The 25,970-nt window shown below is 45.5% G+C and overlaps 1 protein-coding gene across 1 annotated transcript in view; it reads left to right on the forward strand.

The window, feature by feature from the left end:
• Nucleotides 1-2,855: 2,855 nt before the first annotated feature.
• C3H10orf90 (chromosome 3 C10orf90 homolog) overlaps nucleotides 2,856-25,970 on the forward strand; it is a 392,649-nt gene continuing 369,534 nt past the window's right edge. The window contains exon 1 of the mRNA XM_063963768.1: nucleotides 2,856-3,031. Within this exon, the coding sequence (XP_063819838.1) occupies nucleotides 2,878-3,031 (154 nt within the window). The 5' untranslated portion in view covers nucleotides 2,856-2,877. The remainder of the gene's footprint in view (nucleotides 3,032-25,970) is intronic.

Raw genomic sequence — 25,970 nt, forward strand, 5'->3', positions numbered from 1 at the left:
GGCAATAGGTTTGTCATACCTGCACGACTAAGAAAAACTATGCTGTGCAAGATACATGAAGGCCACTTAGGAGAAGAAAAATGTAAGCGGAGAGCGCGTGAAGTTATGTATTGGCCAAGAATGAACCAAGACATAGCACAGACTACAGCTACATGTGAATTATGTCTTACGTATAGATCTAAACAACAAGTCGAGCCACTGAGTCCTCACGCAGTGCCAGAGAGACCGTACCAGAAAGTTGGCGCAGATTTGTTTGATTGTAATGGGAAAACATACATTGTTGTGACTGATTATTACTCTAACTACCCTGAGGTGAAGACACTACATACAACTACTAGTAAAGCCGTAATCAATTGCATGAAGTCAATCTTTGCAAGGCATGGTGTTCCTATGGAAGTGTTCACTGACAATGGTCCTCAGTTTTCCAGTGCTGAATTTAGACAATTTGCTGATGAATGGGAATTTGACCATACTACGTCAAGTCCCGACTATCCACGCTGAAATGGGTTGGTGGAAAGTTCAGTAAAAACTGTAAAGAGTCTCATGAAAAAAGCTCAAGAAGGTAAAGAAGATTTATACAAAAGTCTTTTAATCTACCGCAGTACACCTTTACAGAATGGACTTTCTCCTGCACAAATGCTGATGGGAAGGAGGATTAGAGCAAATCTCCCGATTCATGATGAACTGCTTAATACACATAACTCAGCATTGGTCAGACTGAGTAAGGAACGTCAACAGGCTAAACAGAAACTGTTCCATGACAGGCGAGCAAAAAGCTTATCTGATCTAAAATCGGGTGACCAAGTCCGTCTCAGAGATCACGAGAAAGGTATTTGGGTGCAGAAAGGTATTGTGCAAGCCCAAGTAGCACCAAGATCTTATACTATACGTACAGAGCATGGAACGGAAGTAAGAAGAAATCGGGTGGATTTAAGATCTCAACCTAACCATAATAAAGACAACATGACTGAAGAATACCCTTCATCTGACATGTATGATGATCCTGATAATGGTGAACAAACCACGATTCTAGAAAGGTCGAACATGGTCGATGAAACGCAGACTGTGTATGAAAGACCCAAAAGGGAAATACACAGACCTGAGAGACTCATTGAAACGTGTTAGATGATGTTCTTAATATGACGTTGTTAATTGTTGCATTGAAGCGTACAGGGCTTATCTTTAAAGAAAAGAGGATGTGATGTTAGTGTATTAGAATGCTTAATATTTGTAGACACTCCCTTACTAATAGGTGTAAGCCTCAATCTTCATTGATGGTCCCTAGGACCAGGGGGATGCTGGGAAGTGGGTGGTCCAGTGTGCAGTGTGTCTGGAGTTGGTGATGGAATAAACAGCACAGCAGTGAACTCACATGTCTCTGTGTCCTGATGACTGGATTTACAAACATATGAACAAAACACACCTGCCACTGAAATGATGGGTTTATTAAACTGTGCATGTCCTGCTTAAACAACTTATGGGCGGGTGGGGAGCCCAAGCCAATTCCATCTTGCACCTCTTTTTTTTCTTCTTTGCATTATGTGCTCTTTAGGACCTAGTTTTTAAAACTGCCATCCTGTCTGCCACTGCAGTGCCACTCCTAGATGGGCCAGGTCTTTGTGCCGCCCACTTGTGTCACTTAGCTTAGTCATCCAGCAACCTTGGTACAACCTTTTGGCCTAAAAACAAAATTGTGAGGTGTGAGGTGTTCAGAATAGACTGGAAATGAGTGGAAATTAATGTTATTGAGGTTAATAATACCGTAGGATCATAATTTCCCCCAAATTCTGTGATATTAGCTGTTTTTATGTTTTTTTCAAAAATCATCCAGATTCAAAGCCAAAACCCAAAAGGGTGGTTTTGGCAAAATCAATCCAGAACCAAAACACGAGCGGGGATCCAGATCCAAAACCAAAACACAAAACCCGAAAAGTGTCCGCCGCACATCTCTACGCATCACAAAAGAACGGGGGGGGGAAATGCTTTATGACTGAGTCACAGTCTGAGGAACCCGACTGATAATGACCAAAATGCTCATTAATGCCTACTACTGTATATTTAATTTTGCCATCGAAACAGTGGTAGTCTCCCTATAATGCTTCTGCATATATCTTCCATCATATATTCACCCGAAAGTACAGTAATAGCTGTCGCTGAAGGAATCTCTAAGCAGTCAGCAGCAAGAAGCTTCTTTTTTTACCTCATTTTAGCAAAGAGAACAAGGGTTATTGAGAGTTCACGCGTTAAAATTCTGAATCCGAGATGAAGTAACATATTAAACAATTCTCATTGGCACGTATGTAGAAAGAGAAGTGTATCTGATTTGACAAAAGTTAAGTAAGTTGCGGTTAAACTTCCCAGTGCCTACCCACGGTTGTCTGACAAGATCTGGGGAATACCGTAGAAATACTGTGTGTGTAGGCATTAGGTTTGAAGATCCTGCTCTTAAATTGGCTGAGGGAAACAATTGAAAATAAAGAGCCTCGACTTAAATATTAAAGTCAGAGAAATTAAACATTTATACTCAAAGCCTCACACTTGCGTGCCGGGTGAAAGTAAAAACCTGACTGGAAAAAATGTCAGTGAATCTGAGCTAACAAACGAGACGATATGGTTAATAATTTGCTTAGTGGTTTAGTGGTAACTCTCATTTTAAACTATTAAACTCCATAAACGCCAGCGCCTGGGTTACGCAATGTAAAACGCCTGTGGGTTTACAAGGTCCTGTAATAAAGGGTTTCTATAGTGCCTGAATGGAATTGCAATGATGCGATGTGAGCCTGCATTAATTATTCATGCGCAGGCTTACTGGCTGCTCAGTTCCTGGCATCCTCTGTTACCAATACAACAAGTCACTGAGGACTTGTAAACACTGTAATGCCTTCCCAGGAAAGGATCCCCAGGTTCCTAAATACCTATATGGATATACACCCAAAAGCCGCCGAACAAGGGACAGATACAGGCAAAACCTTTCTTACTCAAGTTCATCTCGCTGTGCATTATTCTTTCAAGAGAAAGGCATGCTACGTCGGTAAGTAAACTCCGGTGTGTGAATTATTCAGCATTGCCTTATAACAATAGGTGACTCTCTGTCAGCTGTAGACTATAAGTCGTAGCAGGCACTGACAGCCGTAGAGATCTAGCAGGTCCTGCCATCCTGAGTCTTGTAGTCCAGCAACAGATAACTTTTTTTGCATTACATCATAATAGAAAACACTGTTTTATTGTATTTTATACTATGCCTCGATACTGTTTTTACTGTCCTGGTATAACCGGAGTTTTCACTAAAAGTGTCAAATCAACTAAAAGGAACTGCCATTAAGACAGCATGGTTTAAAAGGGGCATAAATTCAGCCAGTATGCTTTTAAAATCATAAAAAAGCTGTTTGCAGGAGTGTCATTTATTGGGCACTCTGTCTGTTCCTGTCCACTTTCCCCAGTGTTTTAAGATTATATAAACTGTTCATCTTCCAGGCCGCGAACAACTTCACTTGATAGGTAGCCCCTCTCTTGAAAAGGTGCCTGTTTGTTTGATAAATATTATCTCTAGGCATGTGCAGAACATGTTGACTGTGTGACAGATTGGCAACGGTTTCATTATTAGTATTCACAAACCACTATTTAGTTTAACCCCTTGTTTCCTGCACATACAGGGGCTCATGCAGACTTGAACCCAAGCTGGACTTACTCAGCTGGCCATCTGCATGGAGCATTGTGACCGACCGATGGTCGTAATGTGGGATCCCAGCTTGCAACGCCGGTCGCATTGCTGTGATCGCAGCTTACATGCAAGAGGCATCTCTTCTACTGACGTCTCCTGCATGCCCCTCCTTCCCTGAATCAGGCCCATAATTCCCACTGTAGTAGTAGCCCTTATATACATAATGTCCACAGTAGTAGTGCCCCTTATACACATTTCCCATAGTAGTAATGCCACTTATACACATAATACCCAAAGTAGTACTGCCCCTTGCACATATTGCCCACAGTAGTAATGCTACTTATACACATAACGCCCACAGTAGTAGTGCCCCTTATACACATAATGAGACTATGGGAGAGACGTCATAACATCTTTCCCTAACACACACTGTGGGAACCAGAAGGTAGAGCTCAGATGTGAATTCCTGCCTCCAGCTGCAGGGAAGGAACGGCCAGGGAGCCCGCTGGTAACAAAATCTCACTGGGTGTCCAGCAACTGGAGAATGCAGCAGCCAAATTCTTAATGGTAAGCCTTACCCGAGCATACTGCCATACTTGCAGTGCTGGTGTCCAATGAAGCGGGTAGGGAAGGGTTGAAGCAGTGGTTGGAGAGGCGATCACACTGTTGTGTTCAGCATTTTCAGAGTTTTGGCTGCATTTTCACTTTTAGTACATTCCACCCCAATGTGAGCAATTATGCATGTCCGTGCATTTGAATAGCCACCTCCTTCTCACCTCCCAATACATTTCTCATAGATTGCCATGCACATGTGTGTATATATGTGGTGTGTAACTTAGACAGATGTGCAGTAGAAAAAACCTTGCTCTTCAACATTAGTCTTTGGTAGTGCATGCACTCAGGCCTATGAATAGGTTAAAAATACCTAGGGTACACGTATAGTGGCCTTCATTGGATCGGTATAAGAATTGTTGCGTCAAGTTACTGATGAACGGAACATTACATGGGATCATCTATTCCCTAAGTTTGTGTTTGCTGTGTTATTTTTATGGGCATAAATACGATACGTGAGTATAAATACTCTGATACAAAGTGCAGCTTGTACATTTAGTAGTTTTGTGTACTTCTATTGTTACCTGTTTCATCAATAATAATTCCAAATGTTTGAGTCTCTGTTGCTAAATCTCTCCTTACCATGGCATGTGTTAAGATGTTTGATAGTAACTTTTTTTTAAATAGTGGTATACTGTATTGTCCTAATTTAGGAATAGGTAACTAAGGGCAATTTTTGAGCTTTATGTACTTCACAATGAAGGAGTTTTCAATAGAGTTACCAAGCCAAATATGTCTGCCATAGGGCAGGTGTGATGCTGAGAGCCAATGGGAAGCCACTTGTGAAGCCCATTGCATCACATTCCACCGACTCCACCACCCCATGGCAGCCCTGGCAAAAAGCCCTGAGCCTCTTCTAATTATCTATATCCATGCAAGCTACAGTACCATCCTCTGCCACTAGCCTTTGAGGCTAAGAGGCTTATAGTAGGGAGGAACATCGATTGTTAGCAGCCATCACTGGTCTATGGTTTTGCCAGCAATGGCAGGGGTCCGATTGTACAGAGACCTAAGTTGTGTCTACAGCCTTTACCTGTTACCTTCTCTGATTGGCCCGATGCTAAGCTGCTCCTCCCCATAATGATGCCCAGCAGAGCCCCTTTCCTGATTGTCCAAAAACAGGGATGCCCATCGATGGTTCAATACATTGTTGGTTTTCTGAGGATGGTTTGATGCCTTTGATGTAAAACACAGATGGCAGCATTAATGGAGACCATCCATAATGAACCCTTTGAAGGCCAACCCTAACTCATGGTAATGTTTTTCATTGTCTTCTAAGGACAGGAAGTCTGATGCACATGGGAAAATTGCCTCCCTGGAAATGATAATATTTGCATACAGTATATGCTAGAATGCTGAAAACTAGTAGCAGCTGTCTTGCTAAAGCAACTTATATTGTAATTGTTGCTGTTTAAAGGTCATTCAGTAGATGTAATTGATAAAACATTTGCATCCTGATATATTGCACATACAAGAAACAGACATAGTGGAGATATGAAAAAAAACATGAGAGTAAAATGATATATGCAATATATAGCCATAGGTGTTGGGCTGACATTGCAAAGTTTTACAAAACTCCGACTCAAGGTGAAAGGCATCCCCTGAGCATAATATATTTGTCACTTTGAGCATCTAATAGAAAATCAAAAGAAAAATAGATTGTAGGTGATAGGGTCATATTGCCGACGGGCTGCATCGCAGGTGCAGTTGAAGGTGAGGGAATTCTATAACTACGTTTTATATTATTGTAGATTAATTGCATGGTGTTTATCACAAGTCCTTATCTCCTGATCCCCATTATAGATAATTATCCATTTTATACCATACCATAGCTGCATTTATAAAAGAAGGCGATGCTCAAGAAACGGGATACGGTCGTTAGGTCGACACAATTTAGGTCGACATTCATTAGGTCGACCACTGAAGGTTGACATGGGCATTAGGTCGACATTATGGTGGCCAATCCCGGGAACGGCGGGATCCCGGGATTTAGGGCCAAAAATGGCCAGGATTCAATCCTGGGATTGGAAGCTTCAATCCTGGGGATTGAGGGATCAGCGTTGAGCGTCCACAGGACGCTCAGACGCTGCTCGGCTTCCTTCTTCTGGCTCCCCAGCGCAGCGTGAGAGGTCACGCTGCACCGTCAGCTGCTACAGGGAGCCGGCAGGAGAGATGAGAGGTTGTTCCCCACCCGCCCGCCCCCAGTATATGGTGATTTATATGTGCGGGGCGGGGTGGGGCGAGGGGGCGGCCACATAGCTAAAAGCCAATCCCGGGAATCCCGGGATTGGTAATTTTTCAATCCCGATACCCGGGATTGAAAAAATGGCCCGGGATTGTCTTCCCTAGTCGACATGTACTAGGTCAACAGGTCAAAAGGTCGACATGAGTTTTACACTTTTTTAAAAAAAAATTGGACTTTTTCGCCGGGACCGCGACCGCTGGCAAACCATACTACACCCGATTTAAACATGTTGAGAGTTACATCCAACTCATTGATAACTAGATCGATAGATAGACAGTATATATGGACTCTCCCCTTGCAAATCCTGTTTTCCCCTTCCTTTCTTTGTACAGTATGAAGGGAACTCAACAAGATCTGTATGACCACAATATTTGTTCTATGATCGACGTTTCATCGCTGTTATTCCAGTTGTTCATATCATATTGTACATTTGCCTTATAATAATGCTGGTGAGCTTTAGGAAAGTTCCTGTTAGTAGAATAACTTTATAAGTGAGTGGCGTCTGGCTTTAATAGGTATTAGCAAATGTAATCAACCATGAGTTCTGCTTTTCGAAAACATATCTAAACTGTTTTTTTTTTATTGCTGACTGACAGCTGAGTGCTGGGAGATCTTGTTTATTTTTTACATGCGTACTCCCCCCCCCCCTTGACTCGCACACACACACACGCACGCACGCACGCACGCACACGTCCCCTCTTCCATTTTTTGTACTGTAGCTGTTTAGAAATTAATTGAGCGACTTGCCTTTTGGATAGACTACAGAAGCTTCATATCGCAGCATGCCTGATTAAAGTTTAGTGTTTATACTGTACATCATATATGTGGCTTGTAATATCATTTAGAATTGCTTTGTGTGCCGCATTCCCTGTCCATCAGCTTACATGATGAAAACCAGTTAACCAAACTCTGTTGTTTTCATTTCCAGCTCACTCCAGCGTCACTATTTGCTGCATGCATAATAGACGCGGGACACAATGGCGCTCAACTTGTATAACCACAGGGCCTTCTGACGTTACAAGATAAGCGTCTCTTTGTTTTTGCACTTGCAGCCATGGAAACAGACCTAGGGGGAACTGAATCAGTGACATCCACCAGAAGACATAACTTTATTCCAGCACAGCGTATACCACAGTGCTTGAGATTGAGATAATCAATATCTGCATAAAAAATTGTAAAATAACTTTTCCCCTTATTACTGAAAAAGTCTCCTTTAAGGATTTTCAGTTTTTTTATCCCTCTAATTCGGTATTGTCCTGAAGAAGCTCATCTTCAGAGCTTTTGGCCTGATTTAGTGTTGTGCGCAATTCCAATGTTTTTTGTAGGTGAGCGATTATCGGCCGGCTGTGCATGCATCGCCGTTGCACTGCGCACGTGGTAAGGTACCATAGCGATGTCGCTTGCAGTGCAGATTTATTCACAAGTGACTGACAGTTGGAGACCGTTTGGGGGAGGGTATTGGGGAATGGGGGTAAAAACGCAGGAGTGCCCACAACTGCAGTCCTGTACACACAAAACATGGCACAACCATCTCACTTCCCATGGCCATTCTGTGCGACTCAGGGAATAGATTAGGACCTGCACCTGCTGCTATATATTTGTATGCAGTTGCTTAGATCTGCGAAGCCACTGGTGGGTGTCCCAGGAGAAATCCAGGTATCTGTGTCATGTGCATATTTTTGCACATCTGCTGCAAAGGGGATCGCAGCTGCAAGTGCATTAATGTACATCTCTAAATAAGGCGTTGTGTCTCAGACCCCTCCCATCTACCCCCGGGTTTTGTGAATAGCACAGGTTCCTACATTCCTACATTGTCGTTTTCTTCGTAGAGTGACCGGGAACCCCAATTAGTGCACCGTGTCCCCTTGCATGGCTCGCTTCGCATGCCATGCTTCGGGCAAGGTGCCTCGCTCCACTACCGCTTCGCTCGGCACAGATTACCGTTCCAATCCTAGTCCACATGGATCGTTAAGTATGAAAAGGTTCAAAAAACATTTTTTTTTAGAAAAACTCATGTCGACCTTTTGACCTGTCAACCTAAAACATGTCGACCTAGAGACCCTGTTGACCTAGAAACCCTGTCGACCTAGTTACTGTCGACCAATAGTGGTCAACCTAGACACTGTCGACCTAGTTACTGTCAACCTAGAGACCGGATCCCGATAAATTGATATAATGGGTTAGTATTAGAGTTGTAGGGGACCCATCTAATGTAGTCACCTGGACGTTGTGGATGGGCCCACATATTTGGCCAAATTTGTGCTAAGAACTTCATTTAAACTCCATGTTAATTGTAAGGGTTTATCAAAATTATTTTGACTATCGGTGTTCTGAGTGCAATGCAGTCCACCCGCTTTTTTGCTGCTACATGTGACTCAGAATCAGGTCCATTGACTTAATTTTGGTACTGGGCCAGGAATATCAGGGTTAAAAATAAAAAACAATGTGGCCCTTTAAATACCTAAAACTGTTATTGAGCCATTTTTTTTTATAAATTGATATCTGTGCCATTACTTTTTAATAACATTATTGCCATTTGCCACATTATTATTATTATTATGACCCTTAATGTTTACTAATATTTTTTATTAATAATAATGACTACAATAATTTCTGTGAGGCAGTGGGGCTTATACTTACCTTTCCTGATCTTCATGAGTTAAAATTTCCTGATCCGACATATGGGACAGACAGTGTCGGACTGGGGCATGTAGGGCCCACCGGGGGATAGCAGTGGTAGGGGCCCATATTTAGGGGTGTGGTCAGTCTGCAGAGGGGGTGTGGCTTGCCACATCATTGGTTTGACTAACCATTACAGAGCGCAACATCTGGGCCCCTTCATAAATATATACAGTAAATTCAGCTGCTGCATGCATGATAATGTACCAGATTAATAAAAGATTAATAACAGCAATGCACTTTATACACCATAGTCCAGTATAAGGTAACATATGTATGATGTATATTTCAAGTGCCCAGTCTGGAACCTGATCCTTGGAGCAGGAGGTGGGCCCCCAGGCAGTGGGGCCCACCGGTGGTTTCCCCTGTGGGCCAGTCCAAGCCTGGGGGCAGATGTATTAAGCCTGGAGAAGTGATAAAGCAGTGATAAGTGCAAGGTGATAACGCACCAGCCAGTCGTTTTTCAAACATCCTGTAACATGGCAGTTAGGAAGCTGATTGGCTAGTACTTTATCACTTTTGAAAGGCTTAATACATTTGAGTCTATTGGGCAGATGTTTTAAGCCTGGAGAAGTGATAAAGCAGTGATAAGTGCAAGGTGATAACGCACCAGCCAATCAGCTCCTAACTGTAAATTTACATATTAGAGCTGATTGGTTGGTACGTTATCACCTTGCACTTACTGTATCACTGCTTTATCACTTCCTCAGGCTTAATACATCTGCCCAATAATAGTTCATGGGGTTAAAAAAATAAAACCTTTGAGGGTCCGTTGTGCTGCTACAGGTTTTTGTGTTTTAACTCCTTTAACTACATTTGGGCTCAGTTTCTGGAAACGTAGGAGTTTCAAAGCCGCTTCACATAGACAGTGATTTGCATTTTAAAACGACAAACAGCTGCATAGTTAATGTGCTGTGGTTTTGAACTAGCCGCCAAAATCACACTCCATTAAATCTAAAATTGGCATTTACCTTATCCACAACTACAGAAAATTTTCTTCGTTGAGAAATTACAGATGTTGCTGAAGAATAAATATACCTATTTATAAATAGAACAGGGAGAATACTGAGAGAAAGCAGGGAGAATACTGATAGCATACTGTCCAACTGTCCCAATTTTTGTAGGACAGTCACGTTTTTTGGGGACTGTCCCGCTGTCCAACCAGAGGGCCGCTGTGTCCCACAGTGGGGGCTGGGCAGTTGGGAGGCTCTGTCACTCACAGCACTGCAATGAATGCTATTCACAGAAGACATAGGGACTGGGGACATGGCCAGCAGCTCATAGAGCACTGGGCATGACCCCACAGTGTTGGGAAATGGGGGTGTGGCTCACAATTGCAACATTCCTATGAAGTCACGCCCCCGTTTGCTAAGGCCATGCCATGAGAATGAGCAGGAAGAATATTTACAGTGAAAGTGAGAATACTGAGCAAGCAGGAAGAATACTGAGCAAGCAGGGAGAATACTGATAGCGAGCAGGGAGAACTCTGAGAGTGAGCAGGGAGAACTCTGAGAGTGAGCAGGGAGAATGCTGAGAGTGAGCAGGGACAATACTGAGAGCAAGCAGGGAGAATGCTGATAGCGAGCAAGGAGAACTCTGAGAGTGAGCAGGGAGAACTCTGAGAGTGAGCAGGGAGAACTCTGAGAGTGAGCAAGGAGAATGCTGAGAGCAAGCAGTGAGAATACTGAGAGCGAACAGGGAGAATATTGAGAGTGAGAAGAGAGAATACTGAGCGAGCAGGGTGAAGACTGAGAACAACGAGGGAGGATACTGAGAGCGAGCAGGGAGAATACTGAGAGTGAGCAGGGAAAATGCTGAGAGTGAGCAGGGACAATGCTGAGAGCGAGCAGGGACAATACTGAGAGCAAGCAGGGAGAATACTGATAGCGAACAGGGAGAATATTGAGAGTGAGAAGAGAGAATACTGAGCCAGCAAGGAGAAGACTGAGAGCGAACAGGGAGAATACTGATAGCGGGCAGAGAGAACTCTGAGAGTGAGCAGGGAGAACTCTGAGAGTGAGCAGGGAGAACTCTGAGAGCGAGCAGGGACAATACTGGGAGCAAGCAGGGAGAATACTGAGAGCAAACAGGGAGATATTGAGAGTGAGAAGAGAGAATACTGGGCGAGCAGGAAGAAGACTGAGAGCAAGCAGGGAGGATACTGAGAGTGAGCAGGGAGAACTCTGAGAGTGAGCAGGGAGAATGCTGAGAGCGAGCAGGGACAATACTGAGAGCAAGCAGGGAGAATACTGAGAGCGAACAGGGAGAATATTGAGAGTGAGAAGAGAGAATACTGAGCGAGCATGGAGAAGACTGAGAGCGAACAGGGCGAATACTGAGAGCAAGCAGGGAAGATACTGAGAGTGAGCAGGGAAAATGCTGAGAGTAAGAAGAATACTGAGAGCGAACAGGGACAATACTGAGAGTGAGAAGAGAGAATACTGAGTGAGCAGTGAGTATACTGAGGGGGTAATTCAGACCTGATTGTTAGAGGGCTATCAGGTCTAAACTGCGCATTCGGATGCACCGCAATGCGCAGGAGCGTCGCACAGGTACAAAGCGGATCGCCGCTCAGCAATGGTTTTGTGCGAAGGATCCATTTGCACAGGTGTTCGCAAGGAAATTGACAGGAAGAAAGCGTTTGTGGGTGTCAACTGACCGTTTGGAGTGTTTGGAAAAACGCAGGCGTGTCCAAGCATTCATAGAGCGGGTGTCTGACGTCAATTCCGGTCCTGAATGGCAGTGCCGTAACCAGACATTTTAGTGTTGTGTGCAAGAAACTGCATAGGCGTGCCCCCCCCCCCCCCCCCCCCCATAAAAATAAGGGCCAGTACAACAGGCGCGTGTCAAAAAATATAGTGGCTTCATGGGAAGGCATTACCACACAGCTCCATTTTACACATTACGGCAGGCATAGCTCCCTTTTACACAGTACGGCAGGCAGAGTCCCCTTTTGCATATTAGGCAGGTAGCGCTCCCTTTTACAAATTACGTCAGGCTTACTGTAGCTCACTTTTATACATGGCATGCAGAGCTCACTTTTACACAGCATGGCAGGTAGAGTCCCCCCTTTTACACATTAGGCAGGTAGAGTCCCCCTTTTACACATTACGGCAGGCAAAGTCCCTCTTTTTTATTTTTTTACACATTACAGCAGCAGAGTCCCCCTTTTTACACATTAGGTAGGCAGAGTCCCCCTTTTTTTACACATTATGGCAGGCAGTCCCCCCCTTTTTACACATTAAGGCAGAAAGTCCCCCCCCCTTTTTTTTTTTTTACACATTATGGCAGGCAGTCCCCCCTTCTTTTACACATTATGGCAGACCGTCCCCCTTTTCTCTGACGTCCTAGTGGATGCTGGGGACTCTGTAAGGACCATGGGGAATAGCGGCTCCGCAGGAGACTGGGCACAGCTAAGAAAGATTTAGGACTACCTGGTGTGCACTGGCTCCTCCCACTATGACCCTCCTCCAGACCTCAGTTAGAATCCTGTGCCCGGCTGAGCTGGATGCACACTAGGGGCTCTCCTGAGCTCCTAGAGAGAAAGTATATTTTAGGTTTTTTATTTTACAGTGAGATCTGCTGGCAACAAACTCACTGCAGCGAGGGACTAAGGGGAGAAGAAGCGAACCTACCTAACTGGTGGTAGCTTGGGCTTCTTAGGCTACTGGACACCATTAGCTCCAGAGGGATCGACCGCATGGAACCGGCCATTGATGTTCGGTCCCAGAGCCGCGCCGCCGGCCCCCTTACAGAGCCAGAAGCAAGAAGAGTCCGGAAAATCGGCGGCAGAAGACATCAGTCTTCACCAAGGTAGCGCACAGCACTGCAGCTGTGCGCCATTGCTCCTTATACACACTTCACACTCCGGTCACTGAGGGTGCAGGGCGCTGGGAGGGGGGGGGGGGGGGGCGCCCTGAGCAGCAATAAAAACACCTTGGCTGGCAAATATATCACAATATATAGCCCCAGAGGCTATATATGTGATAAATACCCCTGCCAGAATCCATTAAAAAGCGGGAGAAAAGTCAGCCGAAAAAGGGGCGGAGCTATCTCCCTCAGCACACTGTTGCCATTTCTCCCTCACAGCTCTGCTGGAAGGAAGCTCCCTGGCTCTCCCCTGCAGTCTACACTACAGAAAGGGTAAAAAAGAGAGGGGGGGCACTAAATTTAGGTGCAATATACATATAGCAGCTATAAGGGGATATCATTTAGTTAATCCCTGTATTATATAGCGCTCTGGTGTGTGCTGGCATACTCTCTCTCTGTCTCCCCAAAGGGCTTTGTGGGGTCCTGTCTTCTGTCAGAGCATTCCCTGTGTGTGTGCGGTGTGTCGGTACGGCTGTGTCGACATGTTTGATGAGGAGGCTTATGTGGAGGAGGAGCAGGTGCCTATAAATGTGTTGTCACCCCCTGCGGGGCAGACACCTGAGTGGATGGACTTGTGGAAGGAATTACGCGAAAGTGTCGACTCCTTACATAAAAAATTTGACGACATGCCAAATGCGGGGCAGCCGGCTTCTCAGCCCGTGCCTGCCCAGACGTCTCAAAGGCCATCAGGGGCTCTAAAACGCCCGCTACCTCAGATGGCAGACACAGATGTCGACACGGATACTGATACCAGTGTCGACGACGAAGAGACTAATGTAATGTCCAATAGGGCCACTCGTTATATGATTGAGGAAATAAAAAATGTTTTACACATTTCTGATGTGACCCCAGGTACCACAAAAAAGGGTATTATGTTTGGGGAGAAAAAACTACCAGTAGTTTTCCCCCTTCTGAAGAATTAAATGAAGTGTTTGAAGTAGCGTGGGCTTCCCCCGATAAAAAATTGGTAATTTCTAAAAAGTTACTAATGGCGTACCCTTTCCCGCCAGAGGATAGGTCACGCTGGGAAACACCCCCTAGGGTGGATAAAGCGCTTACACGCTTATCAAAAAAGGTGGCACTACCGTCTCCGGATACGGCCGCCTTAAAGGAACCTGCTGATAGAAAGCAGGAGCATCTCCTGAAGGCTATTTATACGCACACTGGTATTATACTGAGACCAGCTATTGCTTCAGCATGGATGTGCAGTGCTGCAGCTGCATGGTCGGATTCCCTGTCGGAAAACATTGACACCCTAGACAGGGACACTATATTGCTAAACATAGAGCATATTAAAGACGCTGTCTTATACATGAGAGATGCACAGAGGGATATTTGCCGGCTGGCATCAAAAATAAGTGCACTGTCCATTTCTGCCAGGAGAGGTTTATGGACTCGGCAGTGGACAGGTGATGCAGATTCTAAAAGGCACATGGAAGTTTTGCCTTATAAGGGTGAGGAGTTGTTCGGGGATGGTCTTTCGGACCTAGTTTCCACAGCAACAGCTGGGAAGTCAGCATTTTTACCACATGTCCCCTCACAACCAAAGAAAGCACCGTATTATCAGGTACAGTCCTTTCGTCCCCAAAAGAACAAGCGGGGTAGAGGCGCGTCCTTTCTGCCCAGAGGCAGAGGTAGGGGAAAAAAGCTGCAGCATACAGCCAGTTCCCAGGAACAAAAGTCCTCCCCCGCTTCTTCTGCTAAGTCCGCCGCATGACGCTGGGGCTCAACAGGCGGAGCCAGGTACGGTGGGGGCCCGTCTCAAAAACTTCAGCAATCAGTGGGCTCGCTCACAAGTAAATCCCTGGATCCTTCAAGTGGTATCTCAGGGGTACAGGCTGGAATTCGAGACATTTTCCCCCTGCCGTTTCCTCAAATCTGCCTTGCCAACGACTCCCTCAGACAGGGAGGCTGTGATAGAGGCAATTCACAAGCTGTATTCCCAGCAGGTGATAATCAAGGTGCCCCTACTTCAACAAGGACGGGGTTACTATTCCACAATGTTTGTGGTACCGAAACCGGACGGTTCGGTGAGACCCATTTTAAATTTAAAATCCTTGAACACATATATAAAAAAATTCAAGTTCAAGATGGAATCGCTCAGGGCGGTTATTGCAAGCCTGGAAGAGGGGGATTACATGGTATCTCTGGACATCAAGGATGCTTACCTGCATGTCCCCATTTACCATCCTCACCAGGAGTACCTCAGATTTGTGGTACAGGATTGTTATTACCAATTCCAGATGTTGCCGTTCGGCCTGTCCACGGCACCGAGGGTATTTACCAAGGTAATGGCCAAAATGATGATACTCCTTCGAAAAAAGGGAGTTTTAATTATCCCATACTTGGACGATCTCCTGATAAAGGCGAGGTCCAGAGAGCAGTTGTTTGTCGGCGTAGCGCTATCTCAGGAGGTGCTACACCAGCACGGTTGGATTCTGAATATTCCAAAGTCACAGCTGGTTCCTGCGACACGTCTACTGTTCCTGGGGATGATTCTGGACACAGTCCAGAAAAAAGTGTTTCTCCCAGAGGAGAAAGCCAAGGAGCTGTCATCTCTAGTCAGAGGCCTCCTGAAACCGAAACAGGTGTCGGTGCATCACTGCACGCGAGTCCTGGGAAAAATGGTAGCTTCCTTCGAAGCAATTCCATTCGGCAGGTTCCATGCCAGAACTTTTCAGTGGGACCTGTTGGACCAGTGGTCCGGATCGCATCTTCAAATGCATCGGTTGATAACCCTGTCTCCAAGGACCAGGGTGTCTCTGCTGTGGTGGCTGCAGAGTGCTCATCTCAAAGAGGGCCGCAGATTCGGCATACAGGACTGGGTCCTGGTGCCCACGGATGCCAGCCTTCGAGGCTGGGGGGCAGTCACACGGGGAAGAAACTTCCAAGGACTTTGGTCAAGTCAGGAGACTTCCCTACACATAAATGTTCTGGAACTAAGGGCCATTTACAATGCCCTAAGTCAGGCAAAGCCCCTGCTTCAAAACCAGCTGGTTCTGATCCAGTCAGACAACATCACGGCAGTCGCCCATGTAAACCGACAGGGCGGCACAAGAAGCAGGACGGCGATGGCAGAAGCCACAAGGATTCTCCGATGGGCGGAAAATCACGTGTTAGCACTGTCAGCAGTGTTCATTCCGGGAGTGGACAACTGGGAAGCAGACTTCCTCAGCAGGCATGACCTCCACCCGGGAGAGTGGGGACTTCATCCAGAAGTCTTCCAAATGATTGTAAACCGTTGGGAAAGGCCACAGGTGGACATGATGGCGTCCCGCCTAAACAAAAAGCTACAAAAGTATTGCGCCAGGTCAAGAGACCCGCAGGCGATAGCTGTGGACGCTCTTGTGACACCGTGGATGTACCGGTCGGTTTATGTGTTCCCTCCTCTTCCTCTCATACTCAAGGTACTGAGGATAATACGGAGAAGAGGAGTAAGAACTATACTCATTGTTCCGGATTGGCCAAGAAGAGCTTGGTACCCGGAACTTCAAGAAATGATCTCAGAGGACCCATGGCCTCTACCCCTCAGACAAGACCTGCTGCTGCAGGGGCCCTGTCTGTTCCAAGACTTACCGCGGCTGCGTTTGACGGCATGGCGGTTGAACACCGGATCCTGAAGGAAAAGGGCATTCCGGAGGAAGTCATTCCTACGCTGATTAAGGCTAGGAAAGAAGTAATCGCAAACCATTATCACCGCATATGGCGAAAATATGTTGCGTGGTGTGAGGCCAAGAAGGCCCCAACGGAGGAATTTCAGCTGGGTCGATTTCTGCACTTCCTACAGTCAGGGGTGACTATGGGCCTAAAACTGGGTTCCATTAAGGTCCAGATTTCGGCTCTGTCGATTTTCTTCCAAAAAGAACTGGCTTCACTACCTGAAGTTCAGACATTTGTCAAGGGAGTGCTCCATATTCAGCCTCCTTTTGTGCCTCCAGTGGCACCGTGGGACCTCAACGTGGTGTTGGGTTTCCTAAAGTCACATTGGTTTGAGCCACTTAAAACCGTGGATTTAAAATATCTCACGTGGAAAGTGGTCATGCTTTTGGCCTTGGCTTCGGCTAGGTGTGTGTCGGAATTGGCGGCTTTATCATGTAAAAGCCCCTATTTGATTTTCCATATGGATAGGGCAGAATTGAGGACTCGTCCCCAGTTTCTTCATAAGGTGGTATCAGCTTTTCACTTGAACCAACCTATCGTGGTGCCTGCGGCTACTAGGGACTTGGAGGACTCCAAGTTACTGGACGTAGTCAGGGCCTTGAAAATGTATGTTTCCAGGACGGCTGGAGTCAGAAAGACTGACTCGCTATTTATCCTGTATGCACCCAACAAGCTGGGTGCTCCTGCTTCGAAGCAGACTATTGCTCGCTGGATTTGTAGCACAATTCAGCTTGCGCATTCTGCTGCTGGCCTGCCGCAGCCTAAATCGGTAAAAGCCCATTCCACGAGGAAGGTGGGCTCTTCTTGGGCGGCTGCCCGAGGGGTCTCGGCTTTACAACTTTGCCGAGCTGCTACTTGGTCAGGGGCAAACACGTTTGCAAAATTCTACAAATTTGATACCCTGGCTGAGGAGGACCTTGAGTTCTCTCATTCGGTGCTGCAGAGTCATCCACACTCTCCCGCCCGTTTGGGAGCTTTGGTATAATCCCCATGGTCCTTACAGAGTCCCCAGCATCCACTAGGACGTCAGAGAAAATAAGATTTTACTCACCGGTAAATTTATTTCTCGTAGTCCGTAGTGGATGCTGGGCGCCCGTCCCAAGTGCGGACTGTCTGCAATACTTGTATATAGTTATTGTTACGTAAAAGGGTTATTGTTGAGCCATCTGTTGAGAGGCTCTGTTATGTTCATACTGTTAACTGGGTATAATATCACGAGTTATACGGTGTGATTGGTGTGGCTGGTATGAGTCTTACCCATGATTCAAAATCCTTCCTTATTGTGTCAGCTCTTCCGGGCACAGTATCCTAGCTAAGGTCTGGAGGAGGGTCATAGTGGGAGGAGCCAGTGCACACCAGGTAGTCCTAAATCTTTCTTAGCTGTGCCCAGTCTCCTGCGGAGCCGCTATTCCCCATGGTCCTTACGGAGTCCCCAGCATCCACTACGGACTACGAGAAATAGATTTACCGGTGAGTAAAATCTTATTTTTTACACATTATGGCAGGCAGTCCCCCTTTTTTTTACACATTATGGCAGGCAGTCCCCCCTTTCTTTTTAGACATTGAGGCAGGCAGTCTGCCTTTTATGGGAGTTAGAGGGAGAGCGTGAGAGAGAGTATTATACTCACCCTCACCTGCGATCAGGCATCAACGGCAGGCTGACAATGGCAGAGGAGGCAGAGACCCAAGAGCTGGCAGCTGAGTCCCCTGCAGAGGCGGCGGTGGGAGGCAGGCGGCGGCGGGACTCGGACACCAAAGAATGCGGCAGTGGGGGGGGGGGATGCTGCGCTCAGAGTCGGCTCCAGCGGCTGGCGGGAGACAGGCGGAGGACAGGCAGCAGCGCTGGACAGTAAGTAGTGGCTGACAGTGGCTGCGGCCTGCTCAGAGACCTAAGATCGCGGCAGTGCAGCGGGTGGGATGCGGCGGCTCCAACGGCTGGCGGGAGACAGGCGGCAGCGCTGGACAAGTGGACAGTGAGTACTAACTGACAGTGGCTGCAGCCATGCGGGGAGGGGGTGTGCTGCCTATGGTGCGCCTTCAGTGCATGTGTGCTGTGGGCAAGGCACCATCGGCACACACCTAGTCACGGCCCTGCTGAATGGGCTGAAGTGATCGCAGCGGCTGAGTAAGTCCTGGGCTACTCAGAGACTGCACAAAATCTGTTTGTACAGCTCTGCTATACATGCGTTCGCACACTTGTAAAGCGAAAATACACTCCCCCTGTAGGCGGCGACTATCTGATCGCAGAAGTGCAAAAATCGCCTGCTATTGATCAGGTCTGAATTAGGCCCTGAAAGCGAGCAGGGAGAATACTGAAAGAGAGCAAGGATAATACAGAGTTCAAGCATGGAGAATACTGAGAATGAGCAGGGAGATTATTGAGAGTGAGAAGGTAGAATATTGAGAGTGTGCAGGGAGATTGTGAAAATTGAGCAAGGAGAATACTGAAAGAGAGCAGGAAGTATTCTGAGAACAAGCAGGGAGAATGTTGAAAGTGAACAGAACGAATATTGAAAGTGAGAAGGGAGAATATTGAGTGTCAAAGTCGAAAAATATCATTATACATATCCCTTGTACTAACCCCTCATGCACATGCACGCTGCTCGTGCACCTGGTCCCCCGTGCGTACACATACCCGCAAGTTGCGTAAGAGACGCTCCAGCGACTCGTGCGCATGATATGTGTATTTACGGCGGAGTTTGTGAGCGTGTAGCGTGCGACTCGAACGTAGCATATTTAACCCAAATAGTGCATTTTGTAGATATTATTCCCCTAGAGCATGTCAGCAAGTATGATTAGTTTAAACAGTTCCTGGACAGAGAGATTCCTCTTTGCATGATAGGAAGGGTCAGATAAAGGATGAAAGGTGGTGTCTAGTATCCAGCTGTAGGGTGTTTTAAGGGTAACATTCCGGTGTTAGTTAGGAAAGGATCGCTCGCTCCTGCGTATAGTTATGTACAGAAGTAGATTATGAACATTAACTGTATTTGCTGTAAATTACACATGCGGCGGGAATCCGGAGGATACCTCCCACCAGAGCAGTTGGGGAAGGACATCGCCTACCTATTCAAATCCACCTATGACCTTTGCTGTAATGTAGAGACATATCCCTGTGTCCAATGAACAATGAGATTACAGTGACTATTGTATTGTTTTGGATGAAGTGAATAAATAGAGCTTGCAGCAGGCTTGGTCACACAAGACTCTGAAGGCTTTCTACCTGAATAGCTGAGGACTGGATCCAGGTCGCGCTTGCGAATGATTCCCCACGTATGTATATTCTCTGTAGCCATTATTCTCTGTTATTCAGTTTAGATTTCCTTGTTAGCCTGTAGAGTATAACTTGTACCTGTTTACCCCTTTTCTCTGAATAATCCACTGTGGTGTTAGAGTCCAGTGGTTTACCACAAACAGTGTTGTGTTTTCATTTTCCTGCCTGGGCTTTTAAAGTAGATTAACTTGTTTAACCTGTTTTAGATTAACCTGCATTGTTAAGGTGTATGCACTGCGGATACTTTGTATCGCCAGTGCTATTTAAGGTTTAAAGTATAAGCATATCATTACATTGTTTCATTAATAAGGTTTACAGTATTTCAATCCGTGTGCGTACGTGCCGCGTGTGCGTCGCGCCCACGGCACAGCGTCTGATACTCTAAGTGCGTATCCATACGGTACTCAGTACGCAAATAGCGTACTTAGTCCGTAGTGTGTGTAATAAGTCCAGCGGCCATAGCGGCTCCACGGTAACAGTGTATTGCTTTATGTTTTAAGATAATATTTGATATTATCATGAGAGTATGCAGGGAGAATGCTGAAAGTGAGCAGGTACAGTGCTGAAAGTGAGCAGGGAGAATACTGAGAGCGAGCAGGGAGAATACTGAAAGCGAACAGGGAGAATACTGTGAGTAGGGAGAATCCTGAAACTGAGCAGGGAGAACACTGAGAGCAAGTAGGGACAATATTTAGAGCAAGCAGGGAGTATACTGAAAACCAGCAAGAAAAATATTGTTGCATTAGCAATGTGAATAAGACACATACAGTATTTTATAAAATATCTATGAGGCCAGAACACGGTGGGCTTAGTCCTAAAGTCTGTGGTGCGCCAAACAGAGGTATTTGGTGCAATTTGATAAGTGTATGTGGACACACCTGTTAATATGATGAGGACAATTTGTCATATTTTAGAAATCTGAAGTCACCTGAATTTAGGGGATCAGAGTTGAACTGAGGCCAGATTCAGAGCTTCCCTCAGTTCGGAACTCAGATTTAAGATCCAAATCTTGGGTTTTGGATTACTTGCAAATCCCTCCCTCCTAATTTCAGGTGCCATGTCAGACTGGAGACTGTGGTCAAAATTCATTGGAAATGACTAGAAATGAATATTGTTGATGTTACTGTACAGTAGGAACAAAAATATGTCCAAATTACATGATTTTAGCTGTTTTTAACAAACAACCTTCAATAAAGAATCCTGCAATATACAGAATAACTAGAGATGTGCGGCGGACACGTTTCGTGTTTTGGTTTTGGATCTGGATCCCCGCTCGTGTTTTGGATCTGGATTGGTTTTTCCATAACCACCTTTTCGGGTTTTGGGTTTGGATCTGGATGATTGTTGGGGAAAAAACATAAAAACAGCTAAAATCACAGAATTTGGGGGTCAGTTTGATCCTACGGTATTATTAACCTCAATATCATTCATTTCCACTTATTTCCAGTCTATTCAGAACACCTCACAATATTGTTTTTAGGCCAAAAGGTTGCACCAAGGTAGCTGGATGACTAAGCTAAACAACACAAGTGTGCTGCACAAACACCTGGCCCATCTAGGAGTGGCACTGCAGTGGCAGACAGGATGGCAGTTTTAAAAACTAGGCCCCAAAGAGCACATAATGCAAAGAAAAAAAGGAGGCGCAAGATGGAATTGTCTTGGGCCCTCCCACCCACCCTTATGTTGTTTAAACAGGACATGCACAGTTTAATAAAGCCATAATTTCAGCGACAGGTGGTCCCCCTGGAAATAGCTTGCCAAGTTCTCCGAATCATAGCTAGCTACAAACATACCACTTCCTTCTTTGATGACTTTTCATATTATGAGAAGAGACAAGAGGAAGAGGACAGTGTCAAGAAGGTGATTAAAAATTAGAGAGGCACACACAATCAGGAACAACAGACAGGCTTTCACCTCCACTCCTATACTGGTGTGGAACAGAAGGGACTTCAACCAAGCAAATGTATAATTATTAATTACCACATTACTGGACAAACTGAAAAACTAGGGGCAGAGCCTCCAAATTTGTACCCCCTTCTCCATGTTCAGGGATTAAGATAATCTCGGATTTAATGCTGGGATGCAAATAAACTGGTGTATACCACAGGATCAAGATTGGATATTTTCCCTCTCCATGGAGTCTGGAGACTTATTTTGTGAAAATCTCGTGGGTTTCTTTTTCCCCCATTTTTTTATTGCATTTTTATTGACATATTTTGTGGCAGATGCCTTATTTTTGTTTTTCACAGCTCCCAGTTACACGCATGTGAGCATACTTGTGTGTCCCAGTTACACGCATGTGAGCATACCTGTGTATCTTGTTTATTTTATCCTATTTTACATTTAAATAAAGCAGCCCCTTAGATGTTTTAGCAGATCCTTGTGAGCCCCCACAGCAGCTCCGGATGAGGCAAGTAGAGTTTGGGTGGGTTCGGTAAAGTACTAAGCACGACTGTGCAGTCAATTTTTTTGTTATTGAGCCCCTGCCTTAGTGGTGCTTACCACTCTACAGTCCAAACTCATTTCATACTATAAGCAGGACTATGGGAGGAAGCATTGCTAACATCTGTGCCCACAGCATGAATCAGGCTGGCAAGCTAGACATCTTCCTGGCTGTAAGCCACCATGAGACTCCATACTAAGCCTTATTCAGTAACTGTTTGTGCCTCACAGGAGCTCCTGGCCATCTAGTGATGCAGTGCAATTGAAAGCTGATGCAATGTAAGATCACTGAAACTCTGTTCTTCTAACACTGCAAAGGTCTTGCGATAACCCTACGCAGCCCTTAGGAAAAGAAGATCCCTGTACAACAAATGTAATCCCAAAATGTGGAACATCAATAAAAAATCAAATTTAAGGTTGACTAATTGGAGCCATTCATTTGAGTGAGTCCCTAACATGAAATAATTAAGAAGAATCTCTCTCTAATGCTCTGGCAGAAAATATCACTTTTACCTCTTCAACAGTTGCGCTGGATAATGATTCAGTCTCTTCTGAACACACTGACTTTGGCCACTAATGTGGTCTCTCCCCACTTTATTTAAAAACACTTTGGCAATTTCTATTTCCACCTTTGCGGCTATGTTTTCACAAATCTGTTTTGTGATGTTGAAGCTTGTTTCATATCTGCTCTAGGCCTTCATTTAAACCTAGGATCAAGTACAGCAGCACCCCTGGAATCATACAGCAGCACCCCTGGACTTATACAGCATAGGCCTGGAGCATTATACAGCAAAGCAGACAGGCAACAGCCCACCTGGACTTAAATGGCAGTGGGGCATCACCCCTGGACTAATAGGGCAGAGGGGCCGCCCCCCATATAGGGCGGCACCTCTGGAATGATGTGGCAAATAATAGGCATGCAAAATGGAATTGTCCTTAGGCCCTCCCACCCACCCTTATGTTGTATAAACAGGATATGCACACTTTAATAAACCAATCATTTCAGCGACAGGGCCTGCCACACGACTGTGGCTGAAATGATTGGTCTGTTTGGGCCCCCACCAAAAAAAAAAATCAATTAATCTCTCCTTGCACAAACTGGCTCCACAGTGGCAAGATGTTGTCCTCATCCTTAGATTCTCCCCCCCATTCAGTGTTTACATCCTCATCCTCACAGAGAAATAAGATTCAAACAAAACCACATCATTAAGGTATCAGTGGACTGCTTACGCTATTATCCAAAGTTTCTGAACTTGACAATGACTTATGATGAATACGCTGCAGGTGACGTATAAGTTGGTTAACGTCCTTACGCTACTTATGGATTTGAAAAAGACAACAGATGGCTTAACACCTGTTGTCCGGATTTGTGGAGAAATAATTCCACACCGCAGAGGTGGCTTTTTGGTATTTTGCCCAGGCATGACAATGGGCTTTTTTATCCCATGGCCAACAACTGTCTCCATTGGTGCCTTATTAAAACAAACCACATCACCATCAGAATCCTCATCGTCAACTTCCTTTGCAGCGCCAGGTACACCCATATCCTCCTCATCCTGGTGTACTTCTGCAGTGACATCCTCAATCTCAATATCAGCAACTGGACTGGCGTTGCTCCTCCCAGCACTTACAGAAGGTGTGCAATGGTGGTAGGAGCCTCCTCTTCCCATGCAGTGTTATGAAGGTCAGGCCTAGACATCGCAACCGCAGACAGTGCCAGCACCCCTGTATTTTTACAGCATTACGGACCAGTGTACTTTTATTTTAACAACAGCACCCCTGTATTTTTACAGCATACAGGACCAGTGTGTTTTTATTTAACAACTGCACCCATGAATTTTTACAGCATACAGGGCCAGTGTAATATTATTTTAACTGCAGCACTCCTCTATTTTTACAGCATACAGGACCAGTGTGATTTTATTTTAACAACTGCATCCCTGAATTTTTACAGCAGACAAGACAGGGCCAGTGTACATTTATTTTACTGCACCCTAGACTTTTTGCAGCATACAAGACAGGGCCAGTGTACATTGATTTTCACTGCACCCATGAATTTTTACAGCATACACGGCCAGTGTAATATTATTTTAATAGCAGCACCCCTATATTTTTACAGCATACAGGACCAGTGTGCTTTTATTTTAACAACTGCATCCCTGAATTTTTTACAGCAAACAAGACAGGGCCAGTGTATATTGACTTTCACTGCACCCTAGAATTATTACAGTATACAACACAGGGCCAGTGTAAATTTATTTTATTGCTCCCTAGAATTTTTGCAGCATACAAGACAGGGACAGTGTACATTGATTTTACTGCACCCCTGAATTTTTATAGCATACAGGGACTCAAGACAGGGCCAGTGTACATTTATTTTACTGCACCCTAGAATTATTACAGCATAGAAGACAGGGCGAGTGAACATTTATTTTACTGCACCATAGAATTTTTGCAGCATATAAGACAGGGACAGTGTACATTGATTTTACTGCACCCCTGAATTTTTACAGCATACAGGGCCAGTGTAATATTATTTTAACAGCTGCACCCCTATATTTTTACAGCATACAGTACCAGTGTGCTTTTATTTTAACAACTGCACCCTTGAATTTTTACAGCATACAAGACAGGGCCAGTGTACATTTGTTTTACTTCACCCCTGAATTTTTACAGTATACAGGGCCAGTGTAATGTTATTTTAACAGCAGCACCCCTGTATTTTTACAGCATACAGGAGGACAGTGCCCCGTGTACAACACAGTGACAGCCAGGACAGCAACACCCATGTACAACTGCAGCACCCCTAACAGCACATGAAACACCAGTGACAGCCAGGACAGCAGGGACAGCCAGGACAGCACCCCTCACACGGCACAGGTACAGCACAGTGACTGGAGCAGCACCCCTACAGAACACACACTGACCCCACCCGACGCCACCACCCACAGAGAGACAGGTCTGTCTCCCGCACTCTCCAAGTCTGGAGTGAAAATGGTGGCGACGCGCGGCTGTTTATATGGAATCCAAAACCGTTGAGAATCCGACAGCGGGATGATGACGTTTTGCCTCGTTCTGGTTTCCAAGTGTGGTGGGAAGTCCCGAGCCAGACTCGGATCCGGGTTTGGAACGGTATGTTCGGGGAAGGGGTTCGGTTCTCTAAGAACTGAACCCGCTCATCTCTAAGAATAACCATTATATCGTCCCTGGCCAGGCTTTCGCCAGTGCACATACAATACTGAGATACAGTTGCATACACTTTTATCCTCAGGGGTGGCTGAGTGTCACTGCCAAGTCCCAGACTGAGAAGGGTTAATTAAATCCCGATCAATAATAGTAAGGACTGCACATTTTTGTTGTCCTGAATATTAAAGCACTGTTTATATCAGAACTGTGGGCACTTAGTGCTGGAATAGACTTTCTTAGTGCAGTATGAATAATATAGCTGTCCCTTTAACTGTATTTGCTGGTAGGATAGGACTAAGGCATGCTTTATACTGCATGTCGGCAGAGTCACAGCTTTGCGCGTT

Source organism: Pseudophryne corroboree, chromosome 3 (genome assembly GCF_028390025.1).
Source record: "Pseudophryne corroboree isolate aPseCor3 chromosome 3, aPseCor3.hap2, whole genome shotgun sequence".
NCBI lineage: Eukaryota > Metazoa > Chordata > Amphibia > Anura > Myobatrachidae > Pseudophryne > Pseudophryne corroboree.